This window comes from Ailuropoda melanoleuca, chromosome 16 (assembly GCF_002007445.2).
Source record: "Ailuropoda melanoleuca isolate Jingjing chromosome 16, ASM200744v2, whole genome shotgun sequence".
Classification (NCBI taxonomy): domain Eukaryota; kingdom Metazoa; phylum Chordata; class Mammalia; order Carnivora; family Ursidae; genus Ailuropoda; species Ailuropoda melanoleuca.
Window position 1 is genome coordinate 19245076 of NC_048233.1, and position 24574 is coordinate 19269649.

General features: G+C 43.7%; 1 protein-coding gene across 7 annotated transcripts in view; it reads right to left on the bottom strand.

The window, feature by feature from the left end:
• LOC100484662 (cationic amino acid transporter 3-like) overlaps positions 1 to 23898 on the bottom strand; it is a 28043-nt gene extending 4145 nt beyond the window's left edge. Inside the window, exons 1-3 of one of the 7 annotated variants that reach the window (XM_034646515.1) lie at positions 23352 to 23897; positions 16994 to 17162; positions 11320 to 13089 (exon numbers count right to left, since the gene is read on the bottom strand). In XM_034646515.1, the coding sequence (XP_034502406.1) occupies positions 11320 to 12903 (1584 nt within the window). In that variant the 5' untranslated portion in view covers positions 12904 to 13089; positions 16994 to 17162; positions 23352 to 23897. Of the gene's footprint in view, positions 1 to 10525; positions 13090 to 16993; positions 17437 to 19886; positions 20264 to 23237 lie in introns of those variants that run through there. The other 6 variants (XM_034646514.1, XM_034646511.1, XM_034646512.1 and 3 more) reach the window with 6 other exon arrangements.
• Between the last annotated feature and the right edge of the window lie 676 nt (positions 23899 to 24574).

Sequence of the window (24574 nt, forward strand, 5' to 3'; positions counted from 1 at the left end):
CCCGCAATCCCTCTCCCTCCAAGGTGCACACCCCCAGGAAACTCTCCTGAGTCCATAAGGAGCCCACGTGAGCACATTCATCACAGGACTGTTTATGGTGGCAGAAGTGAGAGCTGTGACAGCATCTGTTACTAGAGGAATATGTAAGCAAAATGTGCCCTGTGTACAATGAAATATGACACAGCCATCAGAGATACTAAAGCAGATTTACAGACAGCAATTGGATAGGAACAATGTTAAGCAAGAAAATTAAAAGCAGGAGGATGTGTATAGCACAAAGCCACCTATGTACATTTTAAAATCAGCCAAAACATGCTCTATGTTTGTCAAGGATACACGTATACCTGTTTAAAATGTCATGTTATTCTGGTGCTCAGAACTCCCACTGGTTTCTCTTTTCATTTAGAATAGAAACCAAAGTCTGTATTGACAATGACCTACAAAGTCCTGCGGTNATTTGACAGAAAGAGAGACAGACAGCGACAGAGGGAACACAAGCAGGTGGAGTGGGAAAAGAAGAAGCAGGCTTCTAGCAGAGGAGCCTGATGTGGGGCTCGATCCCAGAAGGCCAGGATCATGCCCTGAGCCAAAGGCAGAGGCTTAAGGGCAGCGCCACCCAGGCGCCCCCGGTTTCTCTTTTCATTTAGAATAGAAACCAAAGTCTGTATTGACAATGACCTACAAAGTCCTGCAGTATTTGTCACTGACCCAGTGACTGCTCAGCCTTCTGTTTCTCTCTCCCCACTCATTTCTCTGTAGGCCCTGGCCTCCTAATCATTCTGCCTCCTAACATACCAGACAAGACCCTACCTCAGGACCTTTGTATTGGCTGTCCCCTATAACGGCACCACTTCTGGCCCAGATATCCACATGGTAGATCCCTTCACTGCACTTGGTGAAATAGCACTTTTATAACACAGCCTTTCTAATCACCCCACATACAACTGCAATCCTCTCCTAACCACACACAACAGACCTCATCTCTCTAGCCTTCATTTTCCCATAGCACTTGTCACTATTTAAGGTACTACGTGTTTTACTTATTTATTTGTTCATGATTTGTCTCACTCCATAAGCATGTAAGCTCCATGAAAGAAGGATTATTTTTACTGTTTTGCTCCTGGCTGTATTCCCCGCACCTACAACTGTGCCTGACAGAGATGGCACTGTTTTTGCTGAATGGATGACAATATCTAACTACACGTTTAGAACACAGACTGGAAGAGCCTTTGTTAAATACACTAAAGCAAGTGCCTCCAGTGAGGAAGGGAAATGAGAGTAGAGATAAGGATGAAAGGGGAAAATAAAATGCATTGAAAAGGGGCCTAACAGGAAGCGATGGTGCAAACACGCCATGACTGAGGGAGGAACTGACTCCACTCTGTGCACTGTGGCTTCAACACAGGAATTGCAGGAGATAATGTTGTGAGAGCACCTGGTAGAGCCTGATAAATGGCTGGCCCCTGATAGNCGCCACCTGATAGATTTAACATGAGGGGGAACCAGAATCCTGTAATCATCAGGATATGGAGAATACAAAGAAGGAATAGCTGCAGGAAAGACAGTTCAGAACAAGGGACTATGAGGCACCCTTCCTACTAGTTTCCTCTGAACCCATTTCCCTTTTCCCAATTCCTCTTTCTCCTTCAGCTCCTTCAACTGTCTTTGGAGGCTCCTGTAGTTGGCACTAAGGATGCTTGTACCACATTTCTCTNTGTTTCTCTCTCTGGGGAACTATCCCCAGCCACCTACCGCTCAACAAAGACACATAGTGGTTCTCCACATGTGTTGAATCACAGGCCCCTCTGAGGTTGGTCACCTCAAAAAAATGTCATACACCCTTCTGAAGTCCATCCATGCATCCTGAGCAGGAATCCCAGAGGAGGACCATCTGAATGGCAGGGTCAGAGAGGGGTAATACTTGATCATTTCTGTTTCCCTCAACCGTGTTGTGCAGGGTGGTCCTTATGCTCTTCCCACTTTTACTGAAGATGAGGAAAGTGTGCCTACAAAGTAAAAAGATACCAGAGAAGCAACCCAAAGAACAGAACATCTGGGCATTAAATAATCTTATTTTATGAATCCAGCAGAAGCAGGCAGAACAAACGAATGGACAAGCAAACTTTCAGAAGAGAAAGCAAACCCATGATTGGGAATCCTGAGAGAGCCTACCACAGATCCAGCTTATAACAACAAAGAGAAACATGGTTCTCAAACACCATGTTCAGAAATGCCCTTTTTCCATGAAATATTCTGAAAGTTTTCCAATGGTTTCTATTCAAGGTAGACTCTCCGACCCAGCTGTCAGAGCCCTGCCCTAATTTTCCTCTCCCCTCAGACCCATCACCTCCTTCCTAATTCAGCTCTTCACATCCTGACTTACCCTTCCTGGGATGAGGATTTGGCCTGGATAAGTTACCTGTCTTGCCAGGGGCACCCTCCTCACTCCTTCTGTCCAGTCTTGACCCTCTAGGTCCTCTCAGTCCTATTCTACAACCTTCCTTCTACATCTAGGAAGACTTTCCTAAGCCATCCTATGTGATCCCCATCTCCATCCTTCCTTCCCTTCCTTTCAGCACTTATAGCCCCTCCTGATGGTCAGCTGAAACTAATTTTCAGCTGGTGGTGTCCTGGGTTGTTACTTAAATTGTCTGTTGGTGTCCTGGTGTGTCACTTAAATTCCTTTACAGTCCAAAAGCATCCAGAGGACAGGGCCAGGATCCATGTACCTCCTCCTGAATTCCACACTCCCATGTTCAGCCCTCACTCCCCAGGATAAGGATCTGCTCATAATTATACCAAGCAACTATAAGTGGCATTTAGGACAGAGAGAATAAATATATAGAGATGTATTCATTGTCTACTATATCTTGAGATTCCTGCAAGATCTTTTAAAATTTTTTAATTCTTTTTTTTTAAGATTTTATTTTATTTGTTTGACAGAGAGACAGCCAGCAAGAGAGGAAACACAAGCAGGGGGAGTGGGAGAGGAAGAAGCAGGCTCACAGCGGAGGAGCCTGATGTGGGGCTCGATCCCATAACGCCGGGATCACGCCCTGAGCCAAAGGCAGACGCTTAACGACTGCGCCACCCAGGCGCCCCACAAATTTTTTTTTTAATTCTAAAAAGAGTGAAAGGACCAAACAGAAGTATAAAGGGGAGACTAGAATATGCACCATCATCTATTTCAAGAACATTTCCTGAGGACATTTCCTAAGGAGTGTCCTCGGTCTGTGAATCTTTGTTCAATTAGGAAACATTTTCTCCCAAAGGAGGTGCTTGGCACAGAGGAGGTTCTTAAAGAAATGAAGAGAGGAGCCAGAGAACGTGGAGCAGCTTGTATGAATTCCTTAATACCCCCAGTTTCCCCTCCCCTCCCACTCCTCCCTAAATTTCTCTGTCTCTGAGATCCTTCCAAACTCCAAAACAAAAGTTCCTTCCCAAGTCACCAAGAACTCCTTACAAATCCAACAACCCACCCACTAAATTATAGGCTGTCTTGCTTTCCCAGCCAGCACCCCTCCCCGACTCTCCTTTGTCCTGGAGGTCATTGTGTTCTACTTCTTTGTCTCTAAGAAGGGTAAGGCCCTCACTCTGGACCTTTCCTTTTCAAAACATTTTTCCAAGGCAGTAACCTCCAGTGGTTTCCACAGGAGTTAACACCCCTGCCAATCAAGAAGTTGGTCTTGTGGCTCCTCCTGAATAGCTTCAAAGATAGTTTGGATACCAGTTGCTTTGCTAGAAGTTTGATAAAGACTTAAGAGGAAGGCTAATGAGGTTGTGCAATAATTATTTTCAAGTTCTCAGAGTTTCAGAGAAGTAGACTTTCAATGCAACTTCTCCAGAGAGTATACCAATCCTCTGTATCCAAGCACAGCTCCTTTCTGATTCCAAAGTGTACAAATACTCTTGTCCTTCTTAAAATTTCCAGACAATGAAAGTGCACCTTTGTTTCCCTCACTTCATTTTTACATCATCAAGGTCTTCAGCTGGAGCTTTGGTTTTCAATGTTTCCCTGGACCATCAGTATCAGCATCATGTGGGAACTTGTTAGTAGTACAAGTTCTGGGCCCCACCCTGACCTACTGAATTCCAAAACTCTGGGGACAGGGGCTCAGCAATCTGTTTTCACAAGACCTCCAGGTGTCATGATACACCCTGAAGTTTGAGCACCACTGAGCAGAGTACTATTCCTGGCCTCTCTCCACGGGGCCCTCTCTCACTGGGACCTTGATTATTGAGTTGAAGAGATAGAACTGAGGATACCCAGCTTAGTCCCTTCCAGGTTTTGGGGTATTTTTTATTTTTTGTTTTTTTCTGGAGCCAATCTGCCCAAGGGACACATGCATTCCAACTTGCTCATACACAAGAAAATCTAATAAAGTAGGCTCCTGTATTGGGCGGCATAGGTTCTTCAGCACTAATTGTGATGAGGAGTAAGTCAATCTGTCTGAGTGATGCAGGATTAGCAAGCCAATTAGGCTGCAGATCTAAAGCTGATAGTTTAATCATCTGTCTCTGCATCCTTGATTATCAGTTTATTCCAAACATAAGAGGGAAAAATGGGGTGTTATTTGTTGGACCTCTACAGCTCCTGAATAGCTTGGGTTGTAGTGAAAAGTGGGCAGGATGCAGGTTCAAATTCCGTGTGGTAAAGAAATACAGTTGAGAAAATAACAGGTCAGAAGAACCAGAGGAAATCTAAGATTTTTTATTTAAGTACATGGATCTTCACAAATGGTTGGTTCTGATCTCATGTGTTACAGATAAATAAGCAGAGCGTGGAAGGAACTGAACGGCTTACTCAAGGTCACATTGCTAGTTAGTGGTGGAAACAGGAGGAGAACCCAGGACACATGGCTTTCAGTTTTGCACTTTCTGTGCAGGTGGACCAAAGCAGACAACAGTACAGAAACTTTAAAGTCCAAGAATGCAGATGTTGCTAAGTAGAAGAACCAGCCCCAGGGATTGTCAGCGTGGGTGGTGGGTTCAAAGCCAAAGTGCTTTATGCTCAGCGGAAATCACAATCCACCTGTGCCTGCTCTGTTGTCCCATCACACAGCTACAGCTCAAGCTACACAGCCTGCTCAGTGTGCTCTGAATGCTGCTTCCTTTTCCTGTGCTTTTCCTTGTGGCGTTCTCTCTGCCTACAATCTCCTCCTACTACACACATGTGGCAAGATCCTATCTGTCCCTGGAGAGAGCCAACCCAAAGGCCATTCCTCTACAAAGTCTTCTCTGGTTTCACCACTCAACCCTCACCCTGTACCAGCCACAAGTGATCATCCTCCACTCTGAATTCCTAAGATACTTTATTTGTATATTACTTATGATAACACTTTCTACTTTGTGTTACAGCTATGCTTTACCCCTTGTGTTAGAATATAAGTTCCTTGGGGCACCTGGTGGCTCAGTTGTAAAACATCTGCCCTCAGCTCAGGTCATGATCCCAGGGTCCTGGGATGGAGACCGCATCAGGCTCGCTGCTCAGCGAAGAGTCTGCTTCTCTCTCTCCAACTCCCCCTGCTTGTGTTCACTCTCTCCCTGTGTCTCTCTCTGTCAAATGAATAAAATCTTAAAAAAAAAAAAANTTCAGCTCTTCACATCCTGACTTACCCTTCCTGGGATGAGGATTTGGCCTGGATAAGTTACCTGTCTTGCCAGGGGCACCGTCCTCACTCCTTCTGTCCAGTCTTGAGCCTCTAGGTCCTCTCAGTCCTATTCTACAACCTTCCTTCCACATCTAGGAAGACTTTCCTAAGCCATCCTATGTGATCCCCATCTCCATCCTTCCTTCCCTTCCTTTCAGCACTTATAGCCCCTCCTGATGGTCAGCTGAAACTAATTTTCAGCTGGTGGTGTCCTGGGTTGTTACTTAAATTGTCTGTTGGTGTCCTGGTGTGTCACTTAAATTCCTTTACAGTCCAAAAGCATCCAGAGGACAGGGCCAGGATCCATGTACCTCCTCCTGAATTCCACACTCCCACGTTCAGCCCTCACTCCCCAGGATAAGGATCTGCTCATAATTATACCAAGCAACTATAAGTGGCATTTAGGACAGAGAGAATAAATATATAGAGATGTATTCATTGTCTACTATATCTTGAGATTCCTGCAAGATCTTTTAAAATTTTTTAATTCTTTTTTTTTAAGATTTTATTTTATTTGTTTGACAGAGAGACAGCCAGCAAGAGAGGAAACACAAGCAGGGGGAGTGGGAGAGGAAGAAGCAGGCTCACAGCGGAGGAGCCTGATGTGGGTCGATCCCATAACGCCAGGATCACGCCCTGAGCCAAAGGCAGACGCTTAACGACTGCGCCACCCAGGCGCCCCACAATTTTTTTTTTAATTCTAAAAAGAGTGAAAGGACCAAACAGAAGTATAAAGGGGAGACTAGAATATGCACCATCATCTATTTCAAGAACATTTCCTGAGGACATTTCCTAAGGAGTGTCCTCGGTCTGTGGATCTTAGTTCAATTAGGAAACATTTTCTCCCAAAGGAGGTGCTTGGCACAGAGGAGATTCTTAAAGAAATGAAGAGAGGAGCCAGAGAACATGAAGCAGCTTGTATGAATTCCTTAATGCCCCCAGTTTCCCCTCCCCTCCCACTCCTCCCTAAATTTCTCTCAGTCTCTCAGATCCTTCCAAACTCCAAAACAAAAGTTCCTTCCCAAGTCACCAAGAAGAACTCCTTACAAATCCAACAACCCACCCACTAAATTATAGGCTGTCTTGCTTTCCCAGCCAGCACCCCTCCCCGACTCTCCTTTGTCCTGGAGGTCATTGTGTTCTACTTCTTTGTCTCTAAGAAGGGTAAGGCCCTCACTCTGGACCTTTCCTTTTCAAAACATTTTTCCAAGGCAGTAACCTCCAGTGGTTTCCACAGGAGTTAACACCCCTGCCAATCAAGAAGTTGGTCTTGTGGCTCCTCCTGAATAGCTTCAAAGATAGTTTGGATACCAGTTGCTTTGCTAGAAGTTTGATAAAGACTTAAGAGGAAGGCTAATGAGGTTGTGCAATAATTATTTTCAAGTTCTCAGAGTTTCAGAGAAGTAGACTTTCAATGCAACTTCTCCAGAGAGTATACCAATCCTCTGTATCCAAGCACAGCTCCTTTCTGATTCCAAAGTGTACAAATACTCTTGTCCTTCTTAAAATTTCCAGACAATGAAAGTGCACCTTTGTTTCCCTCACTTCATTTTTACATCATCAAGGTCTTCAGCTGGAGCTTTGGTTTTCAACGTTTCCCTGGACCATCAGTATCAGCATCATGTGGGAACTTGTTAGTAGTACAAGTTCTGGGCCCCACCCTGACCTACTGAATTCCAAAACTCTGGGGACAGGGGCTCAGCAATCTGTTTTCACAAGACCTCCAGGTGTCATGATACACCCTGAAGTTTGAGCACCACTGAGCAGAGTACTATTCCTGGCCTCTCTCCACAGGGCCCTCTCTCACTGGGACCTTGATTATTGAGCTGAAGAGATAGAACTGAGGATACCCAGCTTAGTCCCTTCCAGGTTTTGGGGTATTTTTTATTTTTTGTTTTTTTCTAGAGCCAATCTGCCCAAGGGACACATGCATTCCAACTTGCTCATACACAAGAAAATCTAATAAAGTAGGCTCCTGTATTGGGCGGCATAGGTTCTTCAGCACTAATTGTGATGAGGAGTAAGTCAATCTGTCTGAGTGATGCAGGATTAGCAAGCCAATTAGGCTGCAGATCTAAAGCTGATAGTTTAATCATCTGTCTCTGCATCCTTGATTATCAGTTTGTTCCAAACATAGGAGGGAAAAATGGGGTGTTATTTGTTGGACCTCTACAGCTCCTGAATAGCTTGGGTTGTAGTGAAAAGTGGGCAGGATGCAGGTTCAAATTCCGTGTGGTAAAGAAATACAGTTGAGAAAATAACAGGTCAGAAGAACCAGAGGAAATCTAAGATTTTTTATTTAAGTACATGGATCTTCACAAATGGTTGGTTCTGATCTCATGTGTTACAGATAAATAAGCAGAGCGTGGAAGGAACTGAACGGCTTACTCAAGGTCACATTGCTAGTTAGTGGTGGAAACAGGAGGAGAACCCAGGACACATGGCTCTCAGTTTTGCACTTTCTGTGCAGGTGGACCAAAGCAGACAACAGTACAGAAACTTTAAAGTCCAAGAATGCAGATGTCGCTAAGTAGAAGAACCAGCCCCAGGGATTTTCAGCGTGGGTGGTGGGTTCAAAGCCAAAGTGCTTTATGCTCAGAGGAAATCACAATCCACCTGTGCCTGCTCTGTTGTCCCATCACACAGCTACAGCTCAAGCTACACAGCCTGCTCAGTGTGCTCTGAATGCTGCTTCCTTTTCCTGTGCTTTTCCTTGTGGCGTTCTCTCTGCCTACAATCTCCTCCTACTACACACATGTGGCAAGATCCTATCTGTCCCTGGAGAGAGCCAACCCAAAGGCCATTCCTCTACAAAGTCTTCTCTGGTTTCACCACTCAACCCTCACCCTGTACCAGCCACAAGTGATCATCCTCCACTCTGAATTCCTAAGATACTTTATTTGTATATTACTTATGATAACACTTTCTACTTTGTGTTACAGCTATGCTTTACCCCTTGTGTTAGAATATAAGTTCCTTGGGGCACCTGGTGGCTCAGTTGTAAAGCGTCTGCCCTCAGCTCAGGTCATGATCCCAGGGTCTTGGGATGGAGACCGCATCAGGCTGGCTGCTCAGCGAAGAGTCTGCTTCTCTCTCTCCAACTCCCCCTGCTTGTGTTCACTCTCTCCCTGTGTCTCTCTCTGTCAAATGAATAAAATCTTAAAAAAAAAAAAAAGAATATAGTTTCCTTAAAAGCAGTGATCATATTTCTTCCTTTTTTTTTTTTTGGTCTTTTTCTAGTTTCTTTTATTTTTTTTTATTGAAGTATAATTAACATATTGTGATATATATATCCATCCTCAAGTGTACAGTATTATGATTCAACATTTCCATACATATCTCAGTACTCATCAAGATAACTGTATACTTATTTCCTTTATCTATTTCACCCACCCACCTCCCTTCTGGCAACCATCCATTTGTTCCTTGCATTTAAGAGCCTGGGGTGGGGTTTTTTTTGCCTTGTTTTTTCTTTGTTTTTTCATTTTTTGTCTTTTTTTTCTTTGTTTTATAAGTTTGCATATGAGTGAAATCATATTGTGTTTGTCTTCCTCTGACTGATTTATTCCACTTAACATTATAACCTCTAGGTGGCAAGATTTCATTTTTTAGTTGCTGAATTATATTCCGTTATATATATGTATTTAATATATATGCAATATATATATACACACATACATATTAACAAGGTAATGTGTGTGTATGTATATATATATCTTCTTTATCTGTCTTTTTTTTGGTATAGTTTTAAAACCATATCTTCTTTATCTGTCTTTTTTTGGGTATAGTTTTAAAGTCAATTTAAGGTTGTTGGTTTATTTAAAAAAGACATTTTGGGGGGCTATCGACATCACACATAATACAGATAATCAGCTTTTATTCATATTTTTTTTGAATTGTTGTAAAATCACTTGAATTTGGTTCTCTCTGCATTACAAGCCATTAGCATGGGCAGTGAAAAGTACCATGTTCACCATCACAACACAGAGCCTATAGGTTCCTCTTTTGATGGATACTTGAGTTGTTTCCCTATCCTGGCTGTTGTAATAAAGCTGTGATAAACCTAGTAGTGCATGTATCTTTTCCAATTCAAGTAAATAAAAACTTTTGCAAAGCAAAGGAAACCATCAACAGAACAAAAAGGCAACCTACTGAATGATACAAGATATTTGCAAATGATACATCTGATAAGGTGTTAATATCTAAAATACATAAAGAACTTACACAACTCAACACAAAAAACCCACAAATAATCCAACTAAAAAATGGGCAGAGGATGTGAAAAGACATTGTTCCTAAGAAGACATACAGATGCCCAACATCCACATGAAAAGATGACCTATATCTCTAAACTTCAGGGAAAAGCAAACTAAACCACAATGAGATATCACTTTACATCTGACAGATGTAAAGATATCACTTTACATCTGTCAGAATGACTAAAGTAAAAAGACAAGGAAGAGCAAGCGTTGGTGAGGATGTGGAGAAAACGACCCCTCCTGCACTGTTGGTGGGAACATATACTGGTGCAGCCACTGTGAGGTACGGTATGTTTGTTCCTCAACAAATTCAAAAGAGAATTACCATAGTAATGTGGGAAATAAAGGCAGAAGAAAAATCATTAAATTTCCTTACTACCCACAGCCCATTGACAAGTCCTTGGAACAGACAGTGATATTCCTCTAGGGACTCAACTGCCTCAGTGTTAGTTGAACCGTCCCTGCCCCCAACACACACACACACACAGGATCCGGTAAGTCTACTTTAATGTACAAAAATTCCTTTGGAAATTTCCTTTATCTCTAAATCCCCCAAGCATATGGCCACTGATATACATCTGAAGGGTCTCATGACTAAGGTTTTATTAGACGGTAATAAATGACCTTTTCCCAACAATAGCTAGTCCCCTCAAGGTCCTGGAACCCTTTCTTCCAAAATTCTTTAGAGACTTAGGCTATCCCTAACCCCTCCCAACTTGAAAGTATGTAACGGGTCACTCCTTATGATCCCATTGCAGCTCTTTCTGCCCACCGGCCCTGTCCCCGTGCTTTAATAAAATCATCTTTTTGCACCAAAAGTGTCCCAAAAATTCTTTCTTGGCCGTCAGCTTCGAACCCTAACATTCTTTCCTACATCACATATGATCCAGTATTTCCCCTTTTTACCCAAAGAAAACAAAAACACTTTTTCTAGTTTCTTTTAATAATAATTGTTTCAAAGGCATGAAGCAGCTACAGACACAACTGAAAGGAGACAAGTAAAAAAATAAAACAATCAATAATCCTTCACTCCACAATAAATACAGGGCTGTATTACTGTTCTCCCACCAACTACCCATGGGAGACTTATGTTTCCATAAGCTCAAAGGTACTCCATTACTGCAGGGGTGTGATAATGTCAACCCAAATACAGACTGGCACTGTTGAGTTCAAGGTCTACAGTTTTGGCCCTAACTGAAGTGGGGTTAAGGGACCAGGCTGTGCCGGATCCCATAGCTGAGGTAGATAGCAAACCCAATCAGCATCCAGACACCAAGTTGGGCCCAGGTGGCAGCTGTCATCTGCATCATAAGGCAGACATTCACGAAGATGTTCAGGAGTGGGAGGAGAGGCAGAGCAGGGACCTTAAAGGGAAGGGGAGTGGAGCTCTGTGGCTGTCTCCAGATGACCCCAGTGATGAGCACCAGGAGCAGCACGACCACTGTGATGGGACCTGGGTCTCCAGAAAGCAGGCCTGGCCAGTGGGCCAGCACCAGGCAGAGGACAGTCAGCAGCAGAGCAAGCAGTGAGGAGCAAATACAGACAATCCTGCCAGAGAGTGAAGTGGGGGTGGGGCTATCTGGAAAAAATAGTGCTTGTAGAGTCAGCTTCTCTGCTGCAGGTCCAGTCTCCTCCTGCACCTGTGCTTCATTTCCCCCATTCTCCTCCTGCACCTGTGCTTCATTTCCCCCATTCTTCCCCTCAGGCTGATACCTGACAATGAGAACACAAAAAGCCACCAGGGAGTAATCTAGCAGGGCCCCAACTGACATTAGGTCCAGAAGATTGGTGAGTCCAAGGAAGAATGCCATGATTGCTCCAATAATGCCAAATATCACAGTGGCCGCCACGGAGGCATATGAACCAGTTTGGATCCTGGCAAGGACAGGGAACAGGAGGCGATCCTTTGCCATCATGTATATCGCCTGACTTATGGGGAACATATAGCCCAAGAAGCTGTCAGAGAGACAACAGAAAAATCCAAAAGCTACAATATAGTAAGCAGGGACCCAGCCAATATGGAGAAATATCTCAGGTAAGGTGCTCCCAGGTTGAAGCTGATAGTAAGGCATCATAAGTGTAAGTGTGGCAGAGACACCAAAATACACCAAAACACAGATGAGCAGTGAAATCACAATGCCCATGGGGATGGAACGATGGGGGTTCTTGGCTTTTTTTACTTTGGCAACAATATATTCGAAACCTATAAATGCATAGAAACAGGTAGCTGATCCTCGGAGAATCCCCTGGAAACCAAAAGGCATGAATCCTCCAGAGCCCAGAGGGCCCAAGCGAGAGGTGTCATTGAGTCCAGCCTGTATGTAGTCCTCTTCTGTGAGCTTCCAGTTGTGCAGGTCCCCCTTAATGAAGCCAGAGATGATGACAAAGCTGACAATGAAAAAGTTCACCAATGTGAATCCTTTGATAACCAGGGAAAGCTGCCTAACATTCCGAGTCAGCAATTCCATGAGCAAAAACATAGGGCCCACAACAAAGAAGCCTAGAATTTCTGCAAAGATATGGGAAACATGTGATGAGTTGCTCCCATGCAGGGTCTGAGAGATCTGGTTCCTGAAAATGCTGTCCAAAGCTAAAGTCCAGGCTCGGATCACAATGGCTATATAGGCAACAAAGGAGAGGATGAGGTTCCAGCCAGTGACGAAAGCCCCAAGTTCACCTGCAGTGACATAGGTGTAGAGATACGAAGATCCAGAATGGGGAACCCGGACACCAAACTCTGCATAACACAGTCCAGCCAACACAGAAGATAGGCCAGCCACCAAAAAGCAGATCACAGTGGCTGGTCCAGCTTGATCTCTAACCACCTCACCAGCCAGAAAATACACACTTATATCCACTGTGTAGCTCACACCCATGGCCACTAAATCCAGAGTGTTCAGGCTTCTGACTTGTTCATCTTCAGCCAGTGGCTGACACAACTTACGTCTCCGTACCAATTTTTGACCAAATCTGAGAAGTGCTTGACACAGCATTCTAGCTGGAATTGAAGAAGATTGTAGGATCAGAGAGCTGTAGCAAGCCCAGGGAACTGAGAGACTCAGATCAGGTTCAGTGAGGCTGAATTAAGCCCAGTTGGGTTGGGAAGGATGAGTTTCATTGCTCAGGCTTCAAAACTGCTGCTTCGTATTTTTCTCAAATGTGTTGTCCCTCCATAGTGCCTAAGACATGGTAACAAATCATTATTTACTGAACCCATTATTCAGCTTATCAACAAAAGCTCAGCAGTCCCATGTCACTTGTTGCAGCCCAAATATCACAGAAAATGCACTAAAAGACATCTTGAGAAAACAATCCTGCTTTCCCCCCAGAAAAGGACCAAATACCTTCCAACATTCACTGTTTATACACACCACATGTGTATAATCCCACTGCAATCGTCTAAGTCATATGGTTTCATGTATTAACTAAGCTGTAAGACATAACAGGACATGAATGTATTGTGCAAGAATTCTCACATGAGGGATGTGTGTGCAGTGCTTGAGTGTGAGTTATGACACATTAATTCACAGCCTAGATGCCTTGTTGCAATTATAGACCCATTTATTAAATAACATCTGAGTTTAAAATATAAATATTTGTCCCCTGGTCTTAAAACCCATAACCCCTACACCAGCTAGCCAAGGTTATATGTCACTTTAGCCCCCTTTTTCCTCATTCTGCATCATCCATTCAGCTGTACTGATGGCCAAGAATGTATAGTCCACCCCTTCCCTTTACCCACCTAGGCCCACAAGGACACTGTAAACAGAGAGGAGGAGGGAGAAAGGGGCAGGACCTTCATAACCACCTGCAAGAAGGAGAGGACCAGGCTGTCTGGGAAGGAAACACTGGAGAAATGGGGGCAGCAGCCAACCCAGGGTCCAGGACTGAGAAGGGAGAGGAGCCAAGAAGGTGGTTTTGTGAATTATGACATTCAATACACCTCACCCAAAGCAACCAGGAAAAATGCACACTACAGTTTTTTATGTCCATGGTTATGAATGTATTATGGGTAGAGAGAAAAGAAATAAGTCACCTAACTCAGTGGCTCAAAACCTAAACAATTCCTTCTGTCTCCTCCTCTCTCGGTTCCAGGAGAGATGGTGAGCTCCCTTCTGCAGACAGTCTCCTCACTGGCCACACTGTGCTCTCTACAAACCCTGCACCATCAGTGATGTCAGATGCCAGGGGCCTGGAGAAACTGCCCTGCTCTGTGAGCTTGTATTAACACACACATTTTTAACTTCCTATTAATTTTCACAAGGAATTATTTTTAACTCACTCAAAACATTGTCTGAATATGTCAAATATATATTCTTAATGAATGAACCCTGCATGTGGTTCCTCTTTTTCCCCTCCTCCCCTGCTGCTATTCAAATGATCAGTTCCCTGGAGAAGATCAAGGCTTTGGATGAACAATTCACAACAATGCCCAGAAAAGGACTCTGGAACACAGAGAAAACAAAGTGATGCAGTCCTCACTGTCCTCCCTACTCAGGCTTTGGTTTTGAGAGAATTTTAGGAAATGTTTGCAGAGGTTTTTAAAGACAGAAAGATCAAGTTAAAATTCAAAGGTCTTATACAGAACACACTGAGGGCTGATGGAGGGAGTTGGGCAGGGATGGGCTAAAAGGGTAATGGGTATTAAGGACGGCACTTGTGATGAAACTGGGTGTTATATGTGAGTAATGAATCACTAAATTCTACTCCTGAAATCAATAATCAATATTACCACATATGTTAACAAACAAAAAAGAAACAAAAAAAAAAACAAGAAAATAATTGGAAAATCTTCTCTGTACTTTGTCAAACGGAACCTTCGACTTATGGGTCAGGCCTTCTGTCTACAAATCCATCTAGACCCCTTATTTGACACTCACTAGTTCCAGTGTCATGATTTACCAACTCACTCAAGATAGAAAAGGAGGGTCAATTCTTAGCTCATGGAAGCTTTCTACACCATAAATGTGATTGAGTTGTCTCCACCCACCCCCAAGCTCAAACCCTTCAGTGGTTCCCCACTCTCCTTCCTTCATAATCTGACTTAGGCTTCCTCCTCTAGCATCATTCCCTGGTGCTAAAGGGGGGTCCTGGGCTTACTGAAATAGACCAGACATGAACAAATGCAATAATAATAGTAGTATTAATAACAACAAAACAACAACAACAACAATAATAATAATCTGTTTGACTGTGGATGGCTCATCTTATTCCTGGAAGAGGCAGTGCTGGGTGCTATAGAGGTAAGAGCAAGGACCATTATGTCAGAAATTATGCATATGAGCCCTGGCCCTTCCTCACTCGGGTAATTTGCTCGCTCTCTCTAAGCCTCAGTCTCCTGGTCCACAAGGGACCTCACCTGACCTCCCTCACTGGATCAGCATGAGAATTCAGTGAGGAGACACAACCATCACACACTGCTGGTGGGAGTGTCACTAGGACCACCATCCTGAGGCACGATCTTAGTGGGATTAAGAATACACACACCCTCCCACCCCGCAATCCCTCTCCCTCCAAGGTGCACAACCCCAGGACACTCTCCTGAGTCCATAAGGAGCCCACGTGAGCACATTCATCACAGGACTGTTTGTGGTGGCAGAAGTGAGAGCTGTGCCAGCATCTGTTACTAGAGGAATATGTAGGCAAAGTGTGCCCTGTGCACAATGAAATATGACACAGCCGTGAGAGATAATAAAGCAGATTTACAGACAGCAATTGGATAGGAACAATGTTAAGCAAGAAAATTAAAAGCAGGAGGATGTGTATAGCACAAAGCCACCTATGTACATTTTAAAATCAGCCAAAACATGCTCTATGTTTGTCAAGGATACACGTATACCTGTTTAAAATGTCATGTTATTCTGGTGCTCAGAACTCCCACTGGTTTCTCTTTTCATTTAGAATAGAAACCAAAGTCTGTATTGACAATGACCTACAAAGTCCTGCGGTATTTGTCACTGACCCAGTGACTGCTCAGCCTTCTGTTTCTCTCTCCCCACTCATTTCTCTGTAGGCCCTGGCCTCCTAATCATTCTGCCTCCTAACATACCAGACAGGACCCTACCTCAGGGCCTTTGTATTGGCTGTCCCCTATAAGGGCAACACTTCTGGCCCAGATATCCACATGGTGGCTCCCTTCACTGCACTTGGTGAAATAGCACGTTTGTAACACAGCCTTCCTAATCACCCCACATACAACTGCAATCCTCTCCTAACCACACACAACAGACTTCATCTCTCTAGCCTTCATTTTCCCATAGCACTTGTCACTATTTAAGGTACTACATGTTTTACTTATTTATTTGTTCATGATTTGTCTCACTCCATAAGCATGTAAGCTCCATGAAAGAAGGATTATTTTTACTGTTTTGCTCCTGGCTGTAATCCCCGCNGGCTGTATTCCCCGCACCTACAACTGTGCCTGACAGAGATGGCACTGTTTTTGCTGAATGGATGACAATATCTAACTACACGTTTAGAACACAGACTGGAAGAGCCTTTGTTAAATACACTAAAGCAAGTGCCTCCAGTGAGGAAGGGAAATGAGAGTAGAGATAAGGATGAAAGGGGAAAATAAAATGCATTGAAAAGGGGCCTAACAGGAAGCGATGGTGCAAACACGCCATGACTGAGGGAGGAACTGACTCCACTCTGTGCACTGTGGCTTCAACACAGGAATTGCAGGAGATAATGTTGTGAGAGCACCTGGTAGAGCCTGATAAATGGCTGGCCCCTGATAGATTTAACATGAGGGGGAACCAGAATCCTGTAATCATCAGGATATGGAGAATACAAAGAAGGAATAGCTGCAGGAAAGACAGTTCAGAACAAGGGACTATGAGGCACCCTTCCTACTAGTTTCCTCTGAACCCATTTCCCTTTTCCCAATTCCTCTTTCTCCTTCAGCTCCTTCAACTGTCTTTGGAGGCTCCTGTAGTTGGCACTAAGGATGCTTGTACCACATTTCTCTCTCTGGGGAACCATCACCAGCCACCTACTTCTCAACAGAGACACACAGTGGTTCTTCACATGTGTTGAATCACAGACCCCTCTGAGGTTGGTCACCTCAAAAAAATGTCATACACCTTTCTGAAGTCCATCCATGCATCCTGAGCAGGAATCCCAGAGGAGGACCATCTGAATGGCAGGGTCAGAGAGGGGTAATACTTGATCATTTCTGTTTCCCTCAACCGTGTTGTGCAGGGTGGTCCTTATGCTCTTCCCACTTTTACTGAAGATGAGGAAAGTGTGCCTACAAAGTAAAAAGATACCAGAGAAGCAACCCAAAGAACAGAACATCTGGGCATTAAATAATCTTATTTTATGAATCCAGCAGAAGCAGGCAGAACAAACGAATGGACAAGCAAACTTTCAGAAGAGAAAGCAAACCCATGATTGGGAATCCTGAGAGAGCCTACCACAGATCCAGCTTATAACAACAAAGAGAAACATGGTTCTCAAACACCATGTTCAGAAATGCCCTTTTTCCATGAAATATTCTGAAAGTTTTCCAATGGTTTCTATTCAAGGTAGACTCTCCGAGCCAGCTGTCAGAGCCCTGCCCTAATTTTCCTCTCCCCTCAGACCCATCACCTCCTTCCTAATTCAGCTCTTCACATCCTGACTTACCCTTCCTGGGATGAGGATTTGGCCTGGATAAGTTACCTGTCTTGCCAGGGGCACCCTCCTCACTCCTTCTGTCCAGTCTTGACCCTCTAGGTCCTCTCAGTCCTATTCTACAACCTTCCTTCTACATCTAGGAAGACTTTCCTAAGCCATCCTAACTGATACCCATCTCCAACCTTCTTCCCCTTCCTGTCAGGACTTACATGTCTTCCTGATGCTCATCTGAGGTAATTTTCCCTTTCTGTCTGCTGGTGTCCTTTGTTTGTCACTTAAATTCTTTTACAGCCTAAAAGCTTCCAGAGCACAGGACAAGGATCCATGTACCTTCTGATTTCCACATTCCCACACTAAACCCTCACTCCCCAGGATAAGGATCTGCCCATAATTTTACCATGCAACCATAAGAGACATTTAGGACAGAGAAAGTGAATATATAGATGTATTGATTGACTACTATATCTTGAGATTCCTCGAAATAGGATTTTTTTTCCTTTGGAAGAAAGAAAGGGCCAATCCCAGGTGAAAACTGGAGACTAGAACATGCATAAGCATCTATTTCAAGACTGTTTCCTGAGAACATTTCTCAATGAGGGCCCTGGGTCTATGAATCTCAGTTTAATTAGGAAACAGTCTCTCCCAAAGGAGATGCTCACTCAGGGGAGGTGCTGAAACAATACAAAGAGGGGCCAGGGAACACGACTCCAGTTTGTATGAATTCCATAATGTCCCTGGCTCCACTTCCCTCCCTCTCCTCCCTGTGTTTCTCTGTCTCTGAGATCATTCCAAACTCCAAAACAAAGTTCCAAACCAGAAGAACTCCTGTCAAATCCAACACCCATGTACTAAATTGCAGGCTATCTTGCTTTCCCAGCCAGCCCCACACACTCTCTTTGTCCTGGAGGTCATTGTGTTCAGCCTTCATTTGGACCTTTTCTTTTCAAAACATTTTTCCAAGACTGTAAGTTCCACTGGTTCCTGTGGTTGGGTGTCACCACTCTTGCCGATCAGGAAGTTGGCCCTATGGATTCTCCTGAAGAGTTTCAAAGAGAGTTTGGATACCAGTTGCTTTGCTAGAAGTTTGATATACACTTGAAAGAAAGGCTAATGAAGCTGTTAAATAATTATTTTCAAGTTCTCAAAGTTTCTAAAAATTGGACTTTAAATGCAACATCTCGGGGCGCCTGGGTGGCACAGCGGTTAAGCGTCTGCCTTCGGCTCAGGGCGTGATCCCAGCGTTATGGGATCGAGCCCCACATCAGGCTCCTCTGCTATGAACCTGCTTCTTCCTCTCCCACTCCCCCTGCTTGTGTTCCCTCTCTCACTGGCTGTCTCTGTCTCTGTCAAATAAATAAATAAAATCTTTAAAAAATAAATAAATAAGTAAATAAATGCAACATCTCCAGAGATTATAGCAATCCCTTCGTATTCACATACAGCAACTTCATGATCCCAAATTATATAAGTTCTCTCATCCTCCTTAAATTTCCAGACAATGAAAACTCTGGACCCAATCAAACCAATAGCTCCCAAACACAGAAGTGTAAAGCTTTTTGGTAAGATGAGTTTCCTTAGAGTTTCTGAAGTCCTAACTCAAGCATCCCTGCAACTCACTGTGGGCAGTCAGGAAGACAAGAGTAGAGGCATTGAGCTCAGGGAGAGAGCTTGAAAAAATAGTAAGTGTGGTGCATGTGTGCACCAACACAAATGGGTCGGAATATATACAAAAAGATAAACAAAGCAAATGCCACCTGATCACTGGGGTCGAGTCTCATATCCAAGTGTAAAAGAATTTAGTTAACAAAACCAAATGAAGAATGGAATCTTACCATTTTCTCTTTCTCTTTGTGCCTTCTCTAGAAGGCTGTTTCCAGTCATGATCATTCATTTATTCATTCAACAAATAAATTGGTCCTCAAATATATTTTTAAAAATTTTGTCTTATTTTATTTAAATTCAATTAATTAACATATAGTGTATCATCAGCTTCAGATGTAGAGTTCAGTTATTCATCAGTTGCATATAACACCCAGTGCTTATCACATCCTGTGCCCTTCTTAATGCCCATCACCCAGTTATCTCATCCCTCCACCCACCTTCCTTCCAGCAACCCTCAGTTGGTCCCCAAATATTAAGCATTTTGGATAAAGCAAAGAAAAATACAAACATCCTTCCATTCAAGTTTCTTACATTCCTGCAGTAGGAAGCAAAAACTAAACAAATAAGTAATAAAAATATACATTGTTTTAGGTTTGTAATCAGTGCTGCAGAGAAAAGGAAAGCAAGAAGAGGTTAGGAAGTGCTCAGAGTGGGTATTGTGATTTTTAAAATAGATGGTTCAAGATAGCCTCACCTTCACACTGTTGTACAGACGTCTACACCATCCATCTCCAGAACTTGTTCATTTTCTTCAGCTGAAACTCCATACCCATTAAGCAGTAGCTCCCCATTCTTCCCTCCCTGCAGCCCCTGTCAACCATCATTCTACTTTTTCTCTCTGAATTTGACTACTCTAGGTACCTCATGTAATTGGAATCCTATAATACTGTCCTTTTATGACCAGACCGGCTTATTTTACTTAGCATAATGTCTTCAAGGTTCATCCATGTTGTAGCATGTGTCAGAATGTCCTTCCTCTTTAAGGCTGAATAATATTCAGTTGTACGTATATTCCACATCTTGTTGATCCATTCATATACTGATGACTATGCTGGTTGTTTCACCTATTAGCTGTTGTGAATAATGCTGTTATGAATATGGGTGTACAAATATCTTTTATAGTCTCTGTTTTCAATTCATGGGGATATGTACCCAGAAGTCGGATCACTGGATATGATAGTTGTATGTAATTTTTAAAGATATCACCATATTGTTTTTTACAACAGTTACACCATTTTACATTCTCACAGGAATGCACCACGGAACCAGTGCACATACCAATTTCTACACATCCTCACCAATACTCGTTATCCTCTGTTCTTTAATAGCAGCCATCCTACTGTGCGTGAAGTGGTACTTGACTATTTAGGAGGAATAACAAGGAGGTCTGTTGGGCCAGGACACAGTGAATAAGGGGGAAGCAGTAGGGGATGATGTCAGAGAGAAAGCATGATGCCAGATCTTCACATAGATTCTGAGAGGCACTGTGAGGACTTTGGCCATTATTCTGGGTGATATGGAAACCCTAGAAAAAGTGGTGATTTCACATGTTTCCTACTGATATTCATGTTCTCCTAGCTAAGTGTTGGGTTCTCAGACTAAGGAAAGGCCTCTTCCAGAGTTTGAAAGCAAGGGATGAAAACAAGTTTTGCAGAGCCCTCAATAGGTGTCTGGTTCTTCTGACAATACAATGAGGGCTGAACAAACTGTATGCCTCCATCTACCTCCCTCTCTAGATGCCAAAGACGAGATGCCATACAGCCACCCATGGGACAGTGAGATGACAGATTGCTTTCATCGAAGCTGTTCACCTTCTGGATTAATTCTAGGCAGGACTGGATCACTTAAAATTCGAGCAAAAGTCATTTTAGTATCATTCACTATTTTGGTTATTCCCACCATTACCGTGGATAATCAAGAGTGGATATGGAGAAAAAGGACACATTTCTGGAACCTGGTGAAATTAAGGACTGCAAAGACAGATTAGGGTAGAATGTCAGAATGGGAAGGAACCATGAGAATCAGGCAATCATAAGCCTTAATTACTAAGTGCAACCAAGACTTGAACTTGAATTCAGGGCAACCCCCAAACTGTACACTCACTAGAACAAGAGGCAATACAGCCATCTCTGCCAACTCACCTACCTACCCTACCACCCCCAGGACCACACCTCTCAAATTCCATCCCAGTCTGGCAGAGGCTGCATTTCAAGTCACTAAGATGCATCAGGATGGAGACTAACATACACCAGACGAACTGTATATAGATCAAGTCCATCCACCCGAATGCAGACAAAAATCTATGCAGATGTAGAAAAAAACATTTTACTTCCTTCCCGCAATACCTATGGAGTCCCTGCTACATGTGCACACCACACTAGAATCATTGCACCATTGTTTGGGTGAACAATCAGATAACCAGAGCTTCTCTGGAGGCTGTATAGACTCCATGTTATCTAGCATCATTCTGGGATGTTGTGAACAAGGTGCCTTTTCTTAGTCCCTCTGGGATAACTGCAGAGAAGACAGTTAAATGCAACATTCCTCATTCATGGTTTGACACGTTGACAGGTTTAGTTTCGATCAGAATCTACTTCTGGAAATTCTTAACATTTCCATCACACCAAAACAAGATGATCTAACTGGCAAATGAGAAATGCCTGAGCTTCTGCTTCTATTTCTAGGCTTGTTCTTTCTAATCCCCAATCTGCTTTGTAATTTCTATGATAGTAAAAGAAAAAAGGGAGAAGGATAAACCAAAAGAATATAATCCAAAATTCATAGTTATCAATTTGGGCTATACTTGGTAGCAGATATTGGCCTTTCCACANCTGGGATCACGCCCTGAGCTGAAGGCAGATGCTTAACCGCTGTGCCACCCAGGCGCCCCTAGGCTTGTTCTTTCTAATCCCCACTCTGCTTTGTAATTTCTATGATAATAAAAGAAAAAAGAGAGAAGGATAAACCAAAAGAATATAATCCAAAATTCATAGTTATCAATTTGGGCTATACTTGGTAGCAGATATTGGCCTTTCCACATGCTTTTGCATAAACTAAGGTTAAAATGAATCTGCCTTCTGGAAGCAGATAAGACATATCAATTGATAATGGAGAGAAGCAGCCCAAGAACTGCTGGAGGGCAAGAGAAAGACAACCTAGAAATCAACACTTGCCACATGTAATCAATAAAACAGGTGCTGTACATGAATAAGTGTTGTCTGTGCTTCTGGCATTGGGATGCTGCCCACAGTGTACATGGCGGTGGGGAAGGGAGAGAAGGAGAACAGTTTAAGACTTTAAAGGCCTTTAAAACTGAAGAGTTGAAAACATGTTTTCTGATAACAGCAAACTCCCTCCTGGAGACCCAGTATTATAAAGACCACTAGGCAGCCACACCCAAGGGGAACTTGGTAATCTTGACTCCTACAGGCTGACCTGGCCAATACTCCATCCCCACCACAGCTTTTTTAAATTAGATAAGAAAGGCATGGAGATACCTTCAGCAGCTGCAAAAAGTTGATACCTAGCTCCTTGAGCATGGAGGAAGAATCGCCTCAGGTCCTTTCTGGTGATGGGGATCCGCCTTATGAAATTGGAGCTGCTATTCTGCTAAGTGAACATTGATATCCTCTCTAAGAAGATATACACAGAGACTTTCAGAATCTCCAGTGAGAAATGAGGCAAAACATGAAGGAGGCAGCAGAGCCATACATACATACAATGAATCTTCATTCATTCAAAGAATATGTCTAAGCATACTATGTTCTGGGCCCCGTGGGAAAGACAAAGATGAAGAAAGCAAGCTCGGCACCAGGTCAGAAAGCAAATGCCAGGAAGGAGGACAGGGCAAACAGGTGAGAAAGACCCTGAAGGAGAAGCAGCAAGGAATAAACTCCCCTAACTCATATTTTGCTCATCAGAGCTGAGAACTTCTCTGGTCTGGAGGCCTCCAAATCTCTCTGACCCCAGCAAACCTACCTGCATTTCCCAAACTCACAAGGCCTCTGATCTGCAGCCCCCAATCCAAAGTCTAACCATGAAATACCTTCTGCTCAAACCCCACAGGGTTTCTACAGCCAGGGGCATTCCAAGCCCCACCTTCTTCTCTGGCTCTGTCTCAGTTTTCCTGCCAACGCTATAAAAATGAGAAATCACTTACCCATGGGCTTTTTTGGCCTCAGAGGAGAGAAACCTGAGAAGAAAGTGCAAGCCAAACCCAGGGACAGGGAAAGGATTGGCCAAGCCAAGTTAGGACTTGAGTGAAGTTTAGCAGAGGTGGCTGGAGGAGGGGCACTCAGGGAGGCGGAGCCTCCGGGAGGCGTGGTTTTGCGGAGGTCATGGCTTTGGGAACAGTGGGAAAGTGTTAAGGAGGTGGCATAGCCAGAATCCAGGACAAAAGCTACAGGTGGGCAATGGAAGACTAGTGGGGCCCTGTCTGGGTGAGGTGGTTGACTGAGGGCTTAAATGCAACTTCGTTGGAAGCTTTGTTGGCAAGAAGATGTGAACCTAGAAGTAAACTAGCTTTCCAGGGTCCTGGGTATGGAGGAGGTCCTGGCTGGCAGGAGGAGAGTGTAGGGAGCCCGGTCAGCCACAGCCTGTGGAGATTTGGAGTCCAGTCCCAGATCCAGCTACAGAGCCCAGTCAGGAGTGAATTTCTTTCCTTCCTTCTTTTCTTTTTTCTTTTTCTTCCTTCCCTTCCCTTTCCTTTCCTTTCCTTTTCTTTTTTCTCCCTTCCTTCTTCCCTCCCTCCTTTCCTTCCTTCCTTCCTTCCTTCCTTCCTTCCTTCCTTCCTTCCTTCCTTTTCCTTTGAGAGAGAAAGAGGATGAGCAGGGAGAGGGGCAGAGGGGGAGAGAGAGAGAATCTTAAGCAGGCCCCATGCTCAACATGGAGCCCGATGTGGGGCTCAATCTGACAACTCTGAGATCATGACCTGAGCCAAAATCATGAGTCTGACATTTAACTGACTAAGCCACCCAGATACCCCTCAGGAGGTCTTTAAACAAGGATAGAAGCACACCCTCACCACCTGCCTCTCCCAGAATCTCCTACTAGGTTCTTCTACCACCACCATCCATCCCTTCCCCCTCACCCTTGTTTCCTATTACTCCAGGAATTAAAACTAAAAGGGCTAAGTCTTAGCTTCACCTAAGGGATTTCCTGAGATAGTCACTCAGTGTTCATAGCATATTCTAACTGACTGTGCATTGAGCCTTGTGATGGAGGAAGTAAAGGAAAAGATAGAGGTTCTGCCTATAGAGCTTCCTGCTCTGGACGTAAAAACGTAGGGCTTCCAAGTCCCTGAAACAGTGACCAAAGGAAGGACTCATCCTTCCCAGAACATTAGCCTTCAAACCAGAAACAAGCTTCTCAGAGTTGGAGAAG